Source organism: Neopelma chrysocephalum, unplaced genomic scaffold (genome assembly GCF_003984885.1).
Source record: "Neopelma chrysocephalum unplaced genomic scaffold, ASM398488v2 Primary Assembly neopelma1_72, whole genome shotgun sequence".
NCBI classification, from domain to species: domain Eukaryota; kingdom Metazoa; phylum Chordata; class Aves; order Passeriformes; family Pipridae; genus Neopelma; species Neopelma chrysocephalum.
The window spans coordinates 7,457,921-7,477,946 of NW_020897732.1; the positions used below are offsets into that span (position 1 = coordinate 7,457,921).

The 20,026-nt window shown below is 39.0% G+C and overlaps 1 protein-coding gene across 1 annotated transcript in view; it reads left to right on the top strand.

Annotated features, from left to right (window-relative positions):
* Positions 1–20,026, top strand: part of PTPRN2 (protein tyrosine phosphatase, receptor type N2) — a 645,766-nt gene that overhangs the window by 619,060 nt on the left and 6,680 nt on the right. Inside the window, exons 21-22 of the mRNA XM_027687014.1 lie at positions 370–434; positions 16,537–16,610. Of these exons, the coding sequence (XP_027542815.1) occupies positions 370–434; positions 16,537–16,610 (139 nt within the window). The remainder of the gene's footprint in view (positions 1–369; positions 435–16,536; positions 16,611–20,026) is intronic.

Here is a 20,026-nt window from a genome sequence, read left to right on the forward strand (position 1 = left end):
GGTCTCACTTATTCTGTGATTTTTAATCTCAACTAACTATAAGGTCATTGAAGAGAAATGGTATCCTGGTTTAGGGTTAGTGACTTTTCCACTGTTGTTTAAAATGTTTTTCTCACATAAACACAACTTGGGTTAAAAAATCAAAGCAAAGGCCAATTATCCATGCAGGCTAGTGGTTAATCTTCCACAACCAGCTTGTGTTAATTCAGTTCAAGCTTTCTCTGCTTTTTCAGTATCCTACCTTAACCCCTCATTCTCTCCTCTCTCCCCGTGTGTAACAGTATATAACATTGAAGGCAGGTACCTTCACGTTGAATCTGGATTTACATTGATAGGCTTTATTTTTTCTTTTTCCTTTTTTGTTGGCAGCGATGGTGCAGGAAGAAGTGGAACCTACATTCTAATTGACATGGTTCTCAATAAAATGGCCAAAGGTGAGAATCGAAAGGCTTGTTACTTCCTCAGTACTGAAAAATGTGCTTGTGTTGCCATGACAACAGTGGGGGAGCAATAGTCACAGAAAATCTGAGAATAAATTAGAGGCAAATTGTACTCTTTCCTGAATGTTCTATAGTTTTATTTTTATAACAATTTTAAACAGCAAACCCTAACACAAATGCTTTGTGAATGAGCAGGTGTGTTTGTGCTGTTGAGAAGTATTTGAATTTTTAAATTTATCATTTAAAATAGGACTACTGTTTTTAGAAGTAGAAGCCTCGGGTCTGTACAGTCCTGGTTTAGTGGTTCCAGGGGTTAGGTCCTGGGCTGGTCATGACTTGCTCAATCCCCTGTCACCTACCCAGCCACGATGGTCAGTTGTGGTCATTTTACTTTTTGTAGCTGCCCATTGCCACCAAAGGACCTAAAAGTGCTGGTGCCAGACAGGGCCTCACATGCTGCACAAATTTGTCTCTTAGAAGGAAGAAGACTGTAGTGAACAGGAGCAGGGGACTGAAAATAAATCAGTTAATTCTCTGTTTCAAGTTCTGGCACTATCTGTTCGATACTGAACAATGTATTAAACTTTTCTGTTTCTTAGTGGGCTTATCTGTGATATGTAATTTTATGAAGTGGGAAATCATCTGCCAACATAAGCATAAACTGTTGTTTGTTTAAAATGATGTCTATAGATCTCTAGAGATTGGAACTGCTCCTTTATTTTTTCTCGATTGGTAAATGGTTCATGATGGGAAGTACTTAAGATACCCTGAAATAATTTTTGATAGAACTAAAGAAATTTTTAATACTGATACTGTCTTCAAAAGGATGGAAGGTGAAAGCAGGCGTGTAAACCTGACAAAAAATATACAAAAATAGTAATTTACCTTTACTGATTCTTAACCTGAATTCTTAAGCTACCTTGATCCGGCATTACGCACATCTGTGTATTTAATGAAAAAGGATTAGTTCTAAAAACATATTAATTTATATAGAGAAACAATAATATTTAGTTCTTTGAGTTCTAGTCACTTTACAGTTGTTGTTTAAAATCTTCTAACTCAGACATATTTTTATATGTAGTTTAAAAATACACTCCATGCTTTGCAGTCATCTGCTGTTGCATCCTGAATATTCCAGTCCTCTGGGACATGGTGGCATCCTGTCCCTTTAGAAGGAAGATTTTAGCATTTTTTTCCTCTCTGGATTCTGTTAACATGTCTCGTCAAACATGGACTGAATTTTCTGCCTGCGAGCATCATGTGGAACTTGCTGCTGATGCTAAAAGAAGTTGTATGTTTGCCTTCTCCTTTGCACCGTACTGAAAATAAATTTTTCAGTGGGATGAGATTAGTTTTTCTTGCTCGTTGGAAAATAGGTTTTTGGTCTGTGAAGGAATATGAAGATATTTCCAATGCTTGTTACGTACCACGTGACAATCTAGACTTTAAAAATAGAAGCAATGGTACAACGTAAAATTAATGCAGACCTTTGTTAAGTGTTTGTTCAGCTCATTTCAGTCATCAGCAGTGAGAAGCCATAGTGAAAACTAGATTTAAAGTATACGCAATTTATTGACGTAAAGAAGTAAATGAGAAGTATTTTCTAGCTCGGGGCTTTCAGCCACTTAAGGGAGGGTTGACTTTGTTGTAAAAGCACTGAAGAATGCCATTTATTGACTCCATTGTACCATGTAATGTCAAATTCCATTTTAAGTGTGGGCTTAGCGCTTCACAATACCAGACAAGTCATGTGAAACTGGCCAGAGAAAGGCGTCACAGGGCTTTTTGGAGATCGGTCACCCCCATTTTGTTCTTGACCTGCTCCCCTCTGCCCGTGGGGGTGTGCGACGTGAAATCCCCTGACCTGGTGCTTTGGCTGGAGTTTAAATGAAAGATCAAAGGGCAGAGCGGGCATCTCAGCCCTGCTGAGGTGGGCCTTTCCCAGGCTGTCACACTGTGCGGCCGCCAAAGGTTTTGTTCGGGCGGGAGCCGCGGCCCAGCCTGTGCGGCCGGGGCCCTCTTTGTCTGGCCTGAGAAGCTGGAGGCCCAGGTTGAGGATCCAATGTTCATCAAATGATCAAAGGCCTGAAGCCCTGGACATGAAATCTTTCTTTCCATTTCCTTTTCTTAGAGAATGAATTGCACGAGTGGCAAAGAATGCCCTTTCCAAAGCTTTTATGTGCAGTGCGAGGGCTAACTTCAGAGTCCTTCAGCGCTGAACATAAAAATGTAAGTGCACTTTCAATCTGGGCCCAGCTGCAGGGCCAGTATCGAGGAACCCTTCTTTCAAAAAGGCTTTTAAGGATTAAGGCCTTCAGTCTTTCAAAAAAAAAAAAAAAACACAACCAAAAAAACCCCTACACTACGGACTTTTAAGAATAAACTTAGAATAATTTGAGTTTCTTGTTCCACTGTCTGGTTTATTAGAAAGTAGACAATAATGCATTTTTAAATCAAAGTAAATAGAGGAGTACTTAGTTTCAGCAGTGGAAAAGTAGAAAGCAATCAATAAATGCCTTGGCTCTTTAGTAGGGTCTTTAATAGGGTAGGTTGGGAAAAGGAGCTCCTTTTTCATGTAATGATTTACTTCCCTGCATTCTCTTAGACAGTTAACTGTAAATGCCTTTGTCATTTACAATTTCTTCTACTGCTCATTGAATTAGTGCTAACACTTACTGTGTTAAACACATAAATTCATATCTTCTACTACCTTGCTTTTTGCCATCCCTTATATTATTTTAAATGCTGAAAGCCAGTAAGGGACCTGATCATAAAGCCTAAAGCAGGTGAAAAGAAATCAAGTTGGAGAAGATTTTGTGCTAGACATCTGCCACGTCGGTTGGACAGCCCCAACCTCTTTGAGGAAGGGAATTTTAAGGAATGAAATTTTAAAAAAGCAAAACATCTTGGTCTAGGACACTCGCAGAATGGTAAAAGTTGGTGCCAATGGCAGAAATGCCCCCGTGGTGTACTTAGGGGGGATTGAGCTGATGGGAGGACATGCAGGAGCTCACAGGAGCACTGGGACGGATTTCCTGTGGGGGCAGGTTCTTAATGAATTTCACTTTCCTGAATGCAGTAAATGCAATGACTGCATCTGTGCACTGACTCCAAACAGCCACATTAAATAATCTTCTTAAACACTGGAACAGTCAGAAAGCAGTGAGGTCTGTCCAGTGCTACCATTCCTGTGTCATGTCAGCAGCAAGTTTTAAAGGCAAAATGTATCCTTCTGTTCAGTTGTACCAATAATTAAAGCTGCTATTTATCGTGTAGTTTATTACTATCATGTTTTTCTTCCTAGATTCATTCATATGCTGTTGCCTAGAAAGTTTGGACAATTGATCCTTGACGTCCCATTCGAACCTGTGTTCTATGATTCTTTGATTCTGTGATGTGCAGAGTAGTTATAAGACCCTGATCCTATACCCATCAAACTAATAACAAAAACTAAACAGTACAGAATCTGACCTTACCATAACATATTTAAATACTATTTAGCATGTTTTAACTATGGTAGCTTCTTGTACACAGTTACAATTTTAAAACAGTTAACAAATCACCTCTCACTTCCATGACAGACTGCTTAGTACAAGCTTTAGTTTTGAGTTAGAAGATGAGAAGTGACTTAGTTCAAACCATGAGCATTTTCATGATTTAAATAAATAGAGAAAATGATAATGGATTGTTTCTGTAGATAACAATGCTTGCTGGATTTTTGATAAAGACTGTTTTTCTGAGGCTGATTTCTGCTGAGAATTTTGATGTTCTTGATGTATTTACAAGTTTTATCCATTGTTACTAGTGAAGATAAGCTGATTTAGATTTAGTCTGCTTGATATTCCTTCCTCACCCCAAACTCACAGTAACTCTGAGCTGATCAGGTTTTTTTTCTTTTTGTGTGATCTAGAGAAAAGTTGAGAATTTTCTCATTTCATGTCTTTCCCGCAGGCTTATTGTAGTGACTAAAAGTGTGATATATTGCAAGACATTTTTATTGAGTGTTTCTGGCACCAAAAAAAAAAAAAAAAGGGAAAGGAAAAAAAAAAGAAAAAAATGAGATTATGAGTCTTCCCACTTTCATTTTTCTGAACTGAGAGGCTTGGATAGTGTAGATAATAGTTTGATTTTTAGATATTAATCCAGCCAGCAGCTGCTTAGGGTTTGCTGACCATCCATTTTCTTGTGTTTGAACTAGCTGGAACGAGATGAGTCAAAGGAAAGGCAAATATGAATTTTAAAATCCTTTTAAAGTATTGATTTCCAAATTCTAAAACCCAGCAAAAAGATTCGATTTAGCAAAGCCGAACCCACAGTTTATTCTCTTGCATTCAAAAGCTTGGATTATAATTGATGAGCACACACGCTCTAGCCTGGGCTGGCTGTTGAGGTTATCTCCCCAAGTCCTTTCCTTGCCCCTGCTACCCTATTGTCTGAGGGTCTTGTGAGTCAGCTCCTGAGCAGATGCAGTTTATACCGTGACATTTTAAGGCAAAACAAAAGATTCCTTAATTCGCCTTCTGACTCATCGTGATCAAATGATTTGGGCTAATCTGAACCCTTGCTGAGGTTTTGCTTATCTGCTGTGTGGATTTAACAATCATAATGAAGTTGTGGGGTTAGCTCCTCTCTGAAAGGATCTTATGAAAGGAAATGCTTGCCCATACTCGTGTTAAGATGGATTCAATCTGCTTATTTTTGAGTCCTTATGCAAAGTCTGAGAAAATTCTATTGTTCAGTTGTGCAGATACAAGTCTAGAGCTGACTGTTTCTGACATGCTTTCGGTGAACGAGGGAATATTTTTTCAGCCTAGGATCCAGCTTCCCCCATGAAAATAAAATTTAACATACTGCATGTCATACAGTGGTTAGGAGAATATATGGTGTAAAAGAGAGATTACTTTTTTTTAAAGGTATCTAATGCTAAGAGGACAAAAAGTGGGATTAGAAATAGATGGTATTCTGGATAAAAATTTACAACAGAAAAATTCAGGCTAATTTTTTTTGTGTTCCAAGTTTGAATTAGTTGCATTGCTGGTGTTTGAGATTTGGATGAGATAGACTATTATGTCTAGGAACACAGAAAAGTAATGCAGGCCAATGGATCCAAAAAACTGGGATTTGCTTTGTGTACCATTGTGCTATCCACAAGACTGCCTCAGTTCTCAGCAGCAATAATACCAACCACGTAAATCTGAAATGTTGCTATTTCAATTTCCGAAGGAAGTTCCCAGTGTCCATGTAAACATACGATATATTGTAAGGCCAGTTTTTCAAATGAGCTGCATTTATGTATTGTAACTTTTATGTAATGAGTTACCCTGGAAACACAATTAGGCAAATAGTGCTCATTCTTACAGCCTTTCCCAGCAGATAATTAATCACAATGAGAGCTGGGCCCCCAGCTACATGCAGAAGTGTATATAGGGAATGTATAGGATAGTTTTTTATGGTCCAGCCTGAGATGCTCAGCAAACTCTCATTATTTAAAAAAAAGCTGTTTAAAACAGTGTTTATTTCCTTTGAAAAACACATTTGACATATAACACTTTACAGCTTTAGGCACATTGTTGACTGCATAGAGTCACTGATTAACAGTTCATAAAAGGAAGATAAAAATGTAGCATGCTCTACAAGCTTCTGTTGTGAAATGAATTAGTGACCACAGGGAAGGTGTTGTTGGTTGATATTTTCTAGTGGATGTTGGATGGTCTGCATTTTTAGGTAGTTTCCTTTACAAGATATAGAAATTTCAAACAAAAAGCAAACAAGTTATGAATGTGATTTCTTTGACTTTTTTCTTTTTTTATATAGTTTAGTGATCAGGGATTAACCTTAAAGAGCCATATTTCTTGAGTTATTTGCTGTTCTGAGGATTTTACTGGAAAAGAATTGGGAGTAGGAAAGTATGGTAGAAGGCAATCCTAATTATCCAGAGTTTGGGGCAAATGAATTGTGAAGACTGATCAGACATGGGCTTTTCCTTGGGAAAGGGAGCACGAAGGGGGGTCCCCATAGAGCGTTAGAAGACCCTGAAAGAAACGTATTGATGTCAGTAAGCAGCTTGAGATAGTGACTAATTTGAAAACAAGGGGTCATTGACTGAAACTAAGGAGGACACAAGCAGATAAGGAATTTGGGCGGCATTTTTTCACACAATGGATAGGTTAGAATATGGAAAAGTGAAAAAGCTGGCCACAGAAGTACCATGCCACTGATTTGAGAAACAGCTGAATAAATGTTTGGGAAAGGAGGTTTATATACAGGGTGAAAAACTACTTCTTTTTCAGTAGCTAATCTTATGCAGCGGAGAAGTGTTCAAGGGACTGGATGGTAGTATTCTTCCTGTAAAGGGTGCAATGTATATTGCCTAACTAAAGTGTGGGTTTTCCACAACTTCTATAGCTGGACAAGTTTAGTCACTTTTAAGGATAAACTCTGTTAAAGAATGAATCCATAATAATTGCATCTTTTATTCAGGTCACTCCATGTACTGTCTTGTGAAAGCATTACCACCTACGTGCAATGTAAAATGGAAGTATTGTAAATTATAATTCTTACAATATAATAGTGAGCGAGCTACCTCCGTGTCCCCTGGAAAGAAAATTTGTATTTTCCAAAGGGGACTCCAAGATTTTTTAAGGCCAACTGAGGCATGTTTTCAGAAATGTCATTTTTTCCAGTAAGCATCTAAACTTCATTCATGTTAAATTCAGCACACGGAGATCGACTGCCTCTCAGGTAACTTATCAATAGCTTCTGGAAGAGATAGTAAAAGAAGCAAATTGTGTAAAACTCTATAGGTGCTGATCCTGAGAAGCACCAGTAAGCTGGCAGTAGCAGCATATTCACAATTCTTTCTACAATGTGCCTTGCATGTGCTTTGTGTGTGTCTGCATGTGCATGAATAAGCTGAACTTAGATGTGTGCACTGGTATTTTCTAGTGTTACCATAGGTGATTATGGGACATCTTATACCATACAGAGTATAACTCATTAACTTCCTTTCTTGCATGTAGTAATTTAGGCATATTCATTTCACTTTCAACTTCAGGGGAGGGCGGAGGAAATCTAGATGTAAAAGAGAAACAATTCCTATATGGTACAGAATGCGATGTGACAATTCTCACGCACAGTTGGAGTGAGGAAGGATTGATCCTCAAATTAGCATCCATTTGCATTCAGTTACAGTGAGTGGTTTCTGCATGTTTTTTCTGCATTGACAAAGGATATTAGCCCAAAAGCTGACATGTCAGCAGTGAGTTCTATCCTTGCAAGGCTGTTAAAATGAGTAAAAACCTTAGAAGCACTATTTTCCTGTAGCATTTTTTAAAATACTTAACTGTTCCTAGGTGTTCCATCTTCGGTGTCACTTTCCTTTGGATTGTGTACTGACAAAGCCATATCACATTTATGCATTTGTAAAATGCAGTCTTCAAGTATTAATGTAAAATGTGTAAACAATAGCACATTATGTAACGTACAGTCTGTGTGTATATGACTGTCACAAGTACTATAATTACTTCACTTTTATTACCATAAGTACTCCCTTCTCTACTTACACGTTTGCCTTGCCCATTGGGTTCTTTTGTTGAAGTTGTTTCAGTTTTTGGTTTTTAATTAAGGTGGTGAAATTTTAATTTTGTTAGGTGTATATAAGTACTTATGTATTAGTCTGAAATTATCAACACTTCACTGATTTAGGTATACATTGGGTCCATCCCTAATTACATACACACATGCACACAGATTTTGTTCATCTCAGAATAAGCTTTTTATGAAAATGCCAGCCTCAGTACATTTATCTTTTTTGTTCTCTTTAAAAGTGTGTCCCTCACTAGGTTTTTGCTGACTCTTTTCTCTTTCCATGAAAAGCCTCAAATGATCTTTCTGACCAATAGCAGAACTCCAGCAGTTATAACAACAGACATCTGGATAACTACAAATGAAAATTGCTTTTATTTTTGCAATTTCTAGCTGGTGGTGAGCTCCCTTTTTATCTCTAATATTTACAAGTGTTTTTATTTAATGGGCACTTAGATAATGCAAGTTGAAGGAAGAAAATACTCTCATTTCTTTGCAGCAGAGCACTGTGCAAATAGCAGTTACTCATACAACACATTTTTCACTTCCGTGGCCTTCACTACACTATACTGCAACTGGTTTATCTTTTCATTGTGGTTCCATGTCACTTTGCTTTTGTCATTTCCTTCAAAATCACCAAATGGGGAGGTGAGAGAAATGGGGAAGGCTACGGACACAAAACACAGACCTCAAACACCATTGGATTTGGCAAATTCTAGCATTTGTGAACCCAAAAGTGCAGAACAGAAACTCAGCTCTTTTCAACCCAGGTTCATTCCAGCTAATTTTAGCCATATAAAACATCTAGTGTTAAGCATCTCACCTAACCTAGTTGTCTAGGTCTCCTCAGTCATCAGTGAGAATGATATACACCTCTGGAGGATAATTCTCAGGCAAATGAATTGCCATCAGAGCTTACCCTCTCTCTCTTAGCTGTTGGGAGAGGAGATGACTAACTCCAATTCGAACTTCAAGGATGGCTGGAGTAGATGAGATGAGGTTGGGCCTTTGAGACTAAGCTAGTTAGTAAATATTACCGGTTTGCCATTAAAACTAATGGTCAGTGAAGAAGTGGTGTTACACTCCCCCTAGTTATGACCCTTTTCTCTTTAATCAGATTGAGTTTGCCCCTCATATGGTGTGATTAAATGTTTTGCTGCAACATTAAGTACTCAATGGGGCAAACACTTGCTGGAGCAGCTACATGAGCCATCCTTTAGAATTTGTCAGTAGGAAGCTGGAGGCATCCAGGGCTTTAGGAGCATGGCAAATCTATAGCATATCTGTGCTACGTCCAGCTACATTAGACATTGGAAACAGCAAAGCTGTGACAGTGTAATAGTCCATGAGTGCTGATTTACCCTCCTAGCTCCCCAGAGAGCCCACTTCTATTCCTATACACTATTGCAGACAGAAGTATAGATGGCTATGTTTGTGTATCAGGCTCTCGACAGACCTGAGTCTAGTCACTGCCTGTCCTTGGGTCTCCATAATTCACTATCTACCTCCTTCCTATGGCAAAGCCGAATGCAGAAAAGGGCCAGAAAATGCAGTACTAAAGCCAAGAAAGCCTATTTGTCAGAATCTTCACACAGGGAGGGAAGAAAGGCAGCACAAAGCCGCCGTGCACAAGTGCGCTTTGACCATGACGCATCACTTTTAGGCATGAGTCATGCAGTCATCACCCAAACATGAAAAACACTTGTATTCTTCCTAAACACAGACACACTGTGATGAGACAGCTCAGTCTCCTCACTGGCACTGTATTTTTTTCCCTTAGTTTCTTTCTCATGTGTATTTTTGGTATTTCACAATATTACAAGTGAATCTTCCACGGCGCTCCCGACTGCCTGTGAACACCGAGCCGTGTGGGATCTGAGGCTAAAGGCTGCTGAGCAGCAGCATCCTGAAAATATTAATTGGATCTTTTTCAGCTTCCAGCAACAGCAGGGTAAAGGACTGTATTAGTGACTCTTCCTTCAAGATTCTAACAAGCCAGTTTTTAATCTGACCTAACAAGTCCCTTTGCCCTTCAAGGCCTAATTCAAAATCTATGCAATATAATAAATATAAAAAGATGCATTAAACAGGTAATATCTGACTAGAATGAAGCTGAATACTTATTACTACAAAAAGAAAGGCACTTGATGAGTCATTTCTGTATTCCCCTTAGTGTACTCCATTTTTTTCTGTTGGGAGAAATGCTTATTCCCACACAGATCATCATAATTTCCTTAAGTAGAAATGGTAAAAGTGCTAATAACCCCCCCTTTACAACCATCAGCATGACTCCTACATCATATATTCAACTTTGTGATCACTTCATGATCAAGGGGAACAGAAAGAGGGCTGAGAAAGGTGTAAAGGGTATTGGAAAAAAAATAGACTATCTATCTAGGTCTTCACCTCTCTAGTGTCCAAGCACCTTGTAATCATTAATGGACTTGCTTTCATAACAACTCATTAGGTAGGAAAAAAGTGGTTCATTTTATAAATGATGGTGTGAAACATAGGGTGAATTTAATGATTTAGCCAAGTGGTGCAGGAAGTGAGAGTCTCAGTCTGGAAGAGATCTGAAATATATCTAAACATAGCCCCCTAATGACCAAGCTATCCTTTAGGACTCACAGTAACAAATTTGGAGCCATTCTGCAGAGTTACAATCATATCTTTTTGAGGATATATGCCAGTAGATCTGAAAGTTGTTCCCAACTAGAAAAATCCTTTTTAATTTAATATTTATGAGTGAAATGTATTTGTGAAACATTCACAAAGAAAACCCTTCAGTTTGGGTTATTTAAAAAGAAACCCCCCACAAATAACTGCTTTGATGAAGTATTTAAGCATCATTTTATTTTTATAAATACACAGAAAATTCAGAGCATCTAGAATCTAAAATATTCCTTTTAAGACAGGGCTTTAATATAAAATTCCATCAGTTTCACAGAATATACACTGCACTTTTCATTAGTACTGAATAAAATAGGACTTTTGACTTTGCTTTCAGTGTATGTTCAAGCCTATTACAGAAAAATCTCGAAGATTACCTTAATTAAGTGGAAATTTTCATTCATTTATATAACGAATGCTGATTGTTCTTATAACCTGGAAAAAAGAAGAAAAAAAAAGAAAATAAAAAAACATTTAAAAAAAAACCAGCACATTTTCAGGTGCACAAGCTCTGTAGTTTGCTGAACCTGAAAAATACTGTTTGATGATATGCCTTAATTTTTTCTTCCCAGCTGATACATTTAAAAATGTTACCCCTCTCGTCAAACTTTGTCATATTCCTGTGCCATCACAGTGACAGCAATACTGCTACAATGGGGAAGGGATGATCCTCCACAGAGTGTTTCTCATGTGTCTTGTGCTTAGCAAAAATAGGTCCCCTGCCACGCTTAGGGGGATGAGAAAAGAGGGAAGCTTTCATTATTATAGTCATAAAAGTAACGTTAGTTAGTTCACTGTGATTTTAAATATTGCAACTGCTGGTCACCTCGTGGAACCTATTGCAGCAGAATTTGGCCAGGTCGTTATTTATTGCGGGAGAAAAAGGGAACTTAACTTTTATCAATGTTTTTATGACGTGCTGGATACTCCACTTAGGCAACTATCTAAGGGCAAACACTTTAACCCCTTGAGATCTGCTAATCAGGAGCACCAGCTGTTAAGTGCCAGCGTGCATCCTGCATTCATGCCTGCGGGGAGAGAAAGGGTTGCAAAGGATATGACCCTAAACTTCAGAAACCGCTTCTCTCCTTGGGGGCAAAATATCATTCAGCTTGCATCTTCTCTTGTTTTCTTTTAGTTTATCCAGTTAATGTTCCTGATGTGGGTTGTTGTGCACTCACTGTGAATGCTTCAAGCCTTTTGGAAGATGATAGTTAATTACTGAAGTTAAAATCTGGCTTGCACTGGTGTGGAAGTGCTTTCAGAGGTATTTACTCAGTGAGCTCACTGAGCTGCTAAGGGAAGGGGAAGGCTGGTGCTATCTGGCTCACAATGAATTACTGCAAATGCATGTTCTGTTTTTTAAAAAAAGCACATTGCACAGTCATTTTTCACAATACTGCTGGTACAATATTAGATCAGTCTCACACTCACTTACATTCGTACATTCATTTAAAACAAGCAATGAAATCCATTGTGAGAAAACCTGTCACAAACACAAACCAAATTTATTCCCTGCAGAGTAAAATACAGTCAAAAGGTGAAAAGGCAGTTCTTTATTGTTTAAATGCTGCTTCTTTTATCCCTCTCTTTAGTTTCTGAAACCAGTAGCACTGTTAAGCAGACAGATATGTATTGATGGGGAGAAAAGATAGAAAATATTGTCTTTTTGACATATTTTGTGTTCTCTTTTACAAATGTCAGTGCTCTCCAGCCTAGTATTTTTAACCCTTCCTTAGATTATTTCTTGTGTGACAATAAATTGACATCTGCATTTATTACTGGACTTCATAATTTAGTAGCCTGAGAAAAACACCTCCAATAACGGGATATTCTTGGAATCAGTGGATTGAGTTCTTCCAGCTTTTACTCTAAACCACTGCATCAAATGTACTTTATATGTGGGCTTTCCAGATAAGCAATGTTTAAAATACCTTAGCAGTGTGTGGATGTTTTGTAGCCATCTCAGTAAGAGCATGACTTGACCCCAATATCCTTAGAAGCAATATCCCTCTCTCCCAATGTCATGTAGCATATGCTGTATTTTTTGTCACCTGAAAAGGCTCAAAAGCATAAATAAAATGTAATTGGTTACTATGGAATGTTATGCTATACTGCTGTACTCTCAGCTTAAAGAGAAAGACTGAGCGTGGCAAAGAAGGTGTGGAATTTGTGTCAGATTTCAGCAAAATAATTCCAAAGGGAGTTGAAAGCTCACGATGCACTTAAACACTGAGCTCCTCTCACCTGTGAAGGCAGGTTGGGTTCAGACCTCCCTATGTGTCTTGAAAATCTCTTCTTTTGTCTGTCTCTGTCACTGGAAAACTTTCTACAAGCTATTGCACACGTCAGTGGAAGTGAGCTGAATTTACATGATATAACAGCAGTCTAGCCTAAGCTTGAAGAAAAAAAAAGCCCTCATCACAAAATGAGATTTAATAGGGGACTAGCAATATATATATGTAAACACATTTGTTTTAGCCACAATAGGGGAATAGCTGCAGAATATGTAGATGCAGAGGAGGAAGAGAGGTTTACTCATGTAGACAGAAAGCAAGTCATGCTGGCTTTATCCTATGCTATTGATTTCATCCCTTTTCCTGTAAGTTTTCTTGTTCCAAGATATTTTTCTTCCAAAACATCATCCTGTCTTTGCAGCTCTAAGCTTTGTTGACCAGTCTCTCTAAGTACTTAGGTAGTTCCCATCACGATAGCATCCAAGGCATTCAGAGGTGGAAAAAAGGGGGTAGCAAACCACGCTGTGTCTCCGCTTTGGATTGTCTCTAACCCCCGGCATCTCAACAAGACACTTGATTTGGGCAAAATCATACTTTGCTCTCCTTTTCCTTTTAACCTATGGCTGAGGATGTCAGAAGTGCTTTTGGGTGACCTGCTGATCACAACCCATGGGTTGGGGGACACTAATCAGCAAAAACTGACATTTCAGGGACTTTACTGACAAAATACTTCAGAACAAGCTTCCCATTAAGCACATCAGCCCACTAGGACTGTTCTTATGTTCCATTGCAAGCATATGCTTTGCTGATTTGCTAAATCAGGAATTTTTGATCAAGTGTAGTTCATACTATTAGTCATGTCATTCCCTTAATGATGATAAAAAAGCAAGTATCAGTTCACTAGTAACTGCCTGCAATCTGCATCACAGAAACGGACAAATTAACTCTTTCAAAGGTAAGCTCAGACGCCTGTCTGGCCATTAAGGAGTGTTATTATGCCTTGTCATGAACCTTTTTCCTTTTTGTCCTGAGGCTACAGTAATTTCCAATAAAGATCATCCCTCACTGGTGGGGCGACATATTTGTTCACAGCCATGGGTAAGTCCCTGTAGCACTCGAGCCTGCCAGCTCCAGTGGGAGGATCTCCGGGTTCATCCTTGCAGCACACACCTCAGAGGACAGCTCAGGACTGTGGTTAACCTCGTGCATGGACGACAGTGTCTTAAATTTTTCTCATATCTTAATTTCTAAGAGTTGCTCTGATGTTGAGCCAAAATGCTACTGGGACATTTTATTTCCTGGTAGTCAAATGAAGCTACTAGTAAGGCTGTAAAGCATGTGCAGTACTCACACAGCTCTGGTCCCATGGATATCTGTGGTGAAACAGGAAAATCCCACCTAACTGCACGTTTATGTGTGAGAATAAACACAGAAATGAGTTACTGTGTTACACCAGTGTTAGGGTTTGCAGTGAGAGTACCTTTACTGATGCTTTCCAGGTGAATTGCCCCTGGAAAACCTGCAACAGATTTAAGGTATAATTATTGTCACTATTATCAGATTTTACAGCATATGTAAGTGTGTATTGCTTTGCTCTGTTGTAAGAAAATTTTGGGTTTTTTTTAATTTTAAAATATAATATCTTTTTTTTCAAAACCCATCCCTGTAAATCCCAGTGGTTGGAGAGGGCGGGGAGCAGGGAGCAGGGAGCAAAACTCATACATACAATACCCCAACCCCTGGCAATTAGCAAAACTATCTGTCAGATAACATTTCTAAGTTGTCACTGTTTTATTTACTGAATTAATTAATTCCATTTCTGATACAGCTGAAGAACATATTTTCATTGATATGAAGAACATATTGCAAGTCAATTATTCTTGTAGAGCCGATGTTATTTTAAATTATCTTTTCATATCTTTTATCAAGGATACCAAATGAAATCATTTACTATTAGTTCCTTTTCTGAATTTTTTAAAAGGTGGTGCTGAGCTATAAAGTTGAGTTGGGTAAATGAGGAGGTGAATGATGTTTACATTGACATGAACCTAATTATGGTTAGACAAGCCCCTAAATTACAAGAGTTGTAGGAAGAGTGATAAGCATTGGGTCCAATTTTAAAAATCCAGTTCTGAGGACTAAACAAGAATGTTTCCAGATGTATGCAAGTTAGCTACTGCAGGAACAACACTTCAGGTGCATGGCCCACAAGCTGGCCACTGAGGCACCTGTGAATAATTGGGGATATTTAAATGCCCCCAGAAGGAAGTCCTGATTGGCACAGGCTGGGCCAGGAGATTCCTAGGGCCAGACAATGGAAAATGGTTGTCAAATTGCACATCCAAGGGCCACAGTCTTCTTCAGAGCACACCACTGAGTATCCTTTAAAATAGAAGCAGATTGCAGAATTGTAGCCAATCAGTGCCCTTGATAAACCATTTCATGACAAAAGTGAATGTACAAAAGAGGAGAAACCTGAGGTCAACACCTTTCTAAGCTTCTCAAGCTACGAACCCCCATCTGCCCTAGGAGAATGCGTGGCCAACCAGGGCAGCAGGGAACAGTGGAGCGGAGACAGAGGTACACTTGGGCTAGGATGACCCTTTGCCCATCTGCCTGATGCTTTAGCACCATGAGATGTTCTTGCAAGATGCAGAAGGGAACAGATGCACGAGAGCCAAATTCTGTAGCTGAACTTTTCAACTCAAAGGATTTCCAACCAGTCTTCTACTCTTGGAGCTCATACAGGAAGGACCAAAATCCTGATTTCCCCTCAATCTCTTAAAAAAACTTTATCAGATTAAGCCCTTAAGGAAAATGAGGAGGGTGGTCTTGAAATGTCTTACACTAGAGGAAACTGAGGAGGAAATCAGTATCTCCCTGCCCCCTTCAGTTTTCTAGTCTTTGCATATTATAAGAAAGGGAAGATGTCTGAGGACTTGCTTTGATCTCCATAGATCATGTCCTGAAAGAAAGCACCTCCATGTGCACAGAGGAGGGGAGGTGTTGGGCTCTCTGTGTCTGTTATCTGTGTCCTGGTGCTCCTGATTGTTACACGGCAGCCATGTCCAGCATCCCAAAGTATAACCTAAAGAAAGTGCCTTAGATTTTCCAGATGAAACAGTGATGACATAGCAAGATGGTCTGGCAGGTCCTGAACAAGGGAGCCATGGACAGGTTTTCTGGGTCTCAACTGCAAGTGACAAAAGGTCACCTAAACCTCGTTTTTACAGAGTTAAGTCTTTGTGTGGTTCAGGCCCTTAATTCAGTGCATACTCTTAGAAGTGACAAAGGGACGCTCAGTGGCCTTGCCATGACAGACCCTTAGGTTCTGCAAAATATATTCTGCTCTAGGGGCAGAGACATTTTTAAGAATTTGTTTTTCTTTGGCTTCTCTTGAATTAATGTTAGTAAAAGGTGCCCCAACCTCTTATTTTTCGATATGAACACAAAAATTGCAGCTGCCTGCCAAATCTGCTGAGAGATGGATGTAATAATTTTCAATTGGACTGTTAGCCCAAAGGGAACCTGATAGCAAGAGATTGACAGATGCAGCATGGATTATCTTGTGCTCTGAACTCAGCCCAATTTGTGGTTTGTTGCAGGTGCTAAAGAGATTGATATTGCTGCTACCCTGGAGCACTTGAGGGACCAGAGACCAGGCATGGTCCAGACAAAGGTACTGTCAATAAATCCACTGGGATTTTAAATACATTAAAGGTCTTTCACAGTAGTTGTTTTCATGACAGAAGAGAGAGGGTATGACCTAATTTAACGCAGGTCGCTTGCTGATTACTGTTTGGCTCCCTACCAACTGAGGTTTATTTATGCTGAAGATTTATCTAGGTTACTTTCTTTGGTGTTTACTGTTCTTTCTTGTAACATCTCCAACATCTATCTTGATTACCATATATGAAGGGCAGTCAAGACAACAATCTATTGCCTGCTAAAGAAAAAGTGCATTTGAAAGAATGTTCTTGCTTTCATCCTGAACTATGGATTATTTGCTTAGACTCTCTGTGCTTAACTGTGCATGTAATATTTTTTTTTAGAGCTTCTATTCATGAAAGAGAATGTAACTGCTGCATTTGATTTTTTTTTTATGGGGAAAAAAAGCCCAGAAGTTTTAAGTTAAAGGAAATAAAGTTTTGTAGGAAATCTAGTAAATTTTAGTATCTTTGAATGGAAGAAGTTTACATCATGCCTACAACCTTGTCCTTTGTGGATGTAACATGGAAACTATGTTTGTACCCTTTGGTGAGGTGAATGCCTTACTCTCTAATTCCTGTCAGTTGTAATAGTTTTGACATTTTTCCACAATGTAAAGCTTTTAAAGAGAGCCAATAGTGTGATTGTAGTCCCTTAAATTAGAAATGAAACTTCCTATTATTAACAATTCCAGTGTGGTATGGAATGATATTTTACAGTATTTGCTGCAAGTTAAGAGCTGCGAATATGTCAATAAAGAAACTTGTTCCTGGCATGGAGACCAAATAAATCTGTTTATGACATTATAAAATATCAAATGATAGTTATAGTCCCGAACTGAGTAGCAATGTGACAGCACTATGTCTTGGCCAAGCTGGAACTGACAGGAATTTCTGCATCATTCGGGGAGCTGAAATTGCTGAGGGGCAAAGGTGAAATAAATGTGCTGCAGAAATCAACATAACTTTCATAACTTTTCCTGAATCTCTTCCCAATCATTCTATTTTCCCACTAATACTAGGAGAAATAGTGCTGAAGAACAGCTGGGGGAACTTTAATTATTATTTACCAATTAAGTAAGTGCATGAAAAATCAAGATAAGCCAGTCAAAGCTAACTAAGCTTTATCTGCAAGTAAGACAAGAAAATCGCACAAATTGTTCTTCTGCTTTGATTATTCAGACTGAAAAAAAAATGCAAATAGCACACAGTATTCAATGTCATATATATTTACTCTGAGGGAAGATGCAAGTCCTGGACTACTCTGTAAATGCCTCCAAAATATATAGCAGCTCTGTAGAAACATAGAGCTCAGATTCCAGTTTCTTTTTCAGAGCAGAGAAATTATGGCTTGTTGCCTTCAGCAGAAGAAAAAACATCACTCCAGAACCAAAGAATGAGGTTATGTGAACAACTTCTCTTACTTAGCTCAGCAATAGTTACCCTAGTTCCATGAAAATCTCCCTTAAGACATGTTTTTTCCCTCCAAACATCTGTCTGGAAGAGCTCCAGAAAAAAAATGTGTCCTGTGTTTTCATCCAGGATGAAAAATTTTCTCAGGATATTGCTTATCTCTCCTCTTGCTCCTTCTTCCATCATTGTCATTTTCTCAAAACCACCCAAATCACTTATTCAAGCTAATGTCTTGCAAATTATAAATATCTGGTTACATGCTAGCAATGCACGATCCCCAGAGAATTTTTCTGATGGATTTAAACAAACCCCTGTGCTTTCCCAACTGAATACAAATAAGGAATATTAGACTCTTGGAGTAATTTAAAACGATGGATTAAAAGTCAGGTTAGAAATGCCAATTAGAGAATATCCCCAGGCAAAATAAACACCAACTTCCTTCAGCAATGTTATTGTGTTTCCAGCAGGCAGCGCTCCACATTTCCAATAGGCAGCATGGGAAAGATTTGTTTGCAGCATTTTGTCTTCTGGAAGGGATCTTTAATTCAAAAGCATTGTATATAATAAATTCTAATGAAATTATCAGAACAACATCCTGCATTTCTGGGAAGCATAATAGAGGGTTTGTGGAATTTTTTTTGCAGGGGAATCATAAAATAGAATTGATATGCTACATGTGAGAGGAAAAAGTAATGAAGGAGGAAGTGTATTCTCTGTGATGGAAAAAATATATATCTCTTTTTTCTCCTCTCTCCTTCTATATCCTTCCTCTCACAACCTGTAATATCAGCTAGATTCTTTGTTGTATCATATATGATACATGTACCTAGTTTGTTTTCCTGTGAATTTTTATTTGTAGACTTAATGAAACATAGCTTATTATTTTTTATTAAGTATAGTCTTGTCACCTCTGCATTATAGGTGGACTGACACCACCGAATGCCTGTCCAGCTCAGTTTCTAGGCAAAGCTAGATGTTAAAATTCATGTCCAGACAACCTTGTATGAGCCAATAGCATATGTGAATGGCAGTGTAGCTGTACAGACCAACAGACTGAGCTCCTTGAAAAATTACTGGAAGTAACGTGCTCTAGCTGTGTTCATCCTCATGGAAGAGTGTGGAAGGTGTGTAAAGGCTTTTCTTTGGACGGTGGTGACATACATCGATGGAAACTCCACTCTCTGTGTTTTGCCTGTGTGTATCAAGCAGAAGGATGGAGGGGGAAGAACTCAGCTGCACCATCCCAGAAAGGCCACGTCCCCACACATCTCGTGTCTGCTCTACTGCAGTCCCCTTTACTGCAGTGTTTCACTGTCAGTTTTGAGCTCTGGCCATAAAGATCACACTTTGTAAGTTGCTTTGTCTCAGCCATTAAGGTCCCACTTGAGGTCTGCTGATAGTCTCCACTGAATTTGTCTCCAAAATCGATACTGAGTTCCTGGTGCTCAGTCCACAGTCCCCAGGCGAGACAGACACTCTTGCTCAGGCGGTGCAATGATGCCCTGTGCTTACGTCAGGGGTGACTGGAGGGTGACCTCCTTGAGGGATCAGCTGGTCTCCAGCCTGACAGATCATCATGATAAGGTGAACACATCCTGAACCAACAAGCTTAAACGTCAGATTTGCTGAGTGAGTTACTTTAGAGCAATACAAGTTATTTTCAGCAATGGGACTAATAATAAAGTCTTATAGTCCTTGATCTTACAAGGTTTTCCTGGCTGTGATATACTCAGATGAAGAATACCTTAGGTAACCTCATTACCATGGGGACCTTCCCTCGTTCTAAACTGATTTTCACATCCTGAAAGAGGCCTCTGATCATCTCTGGAACTTGACTGCATCACTGTGTCAGCTCCATCGTGTTCAGATCGCCTTCTTCTGTTGTTGTGCTCCCCGTTTTCCAAGGACTGGCACGGTGGGGGCCAGCTGTCCCACTCAGAACTGAGTACCAGCATTCCAGGACCACCTGCTTGGT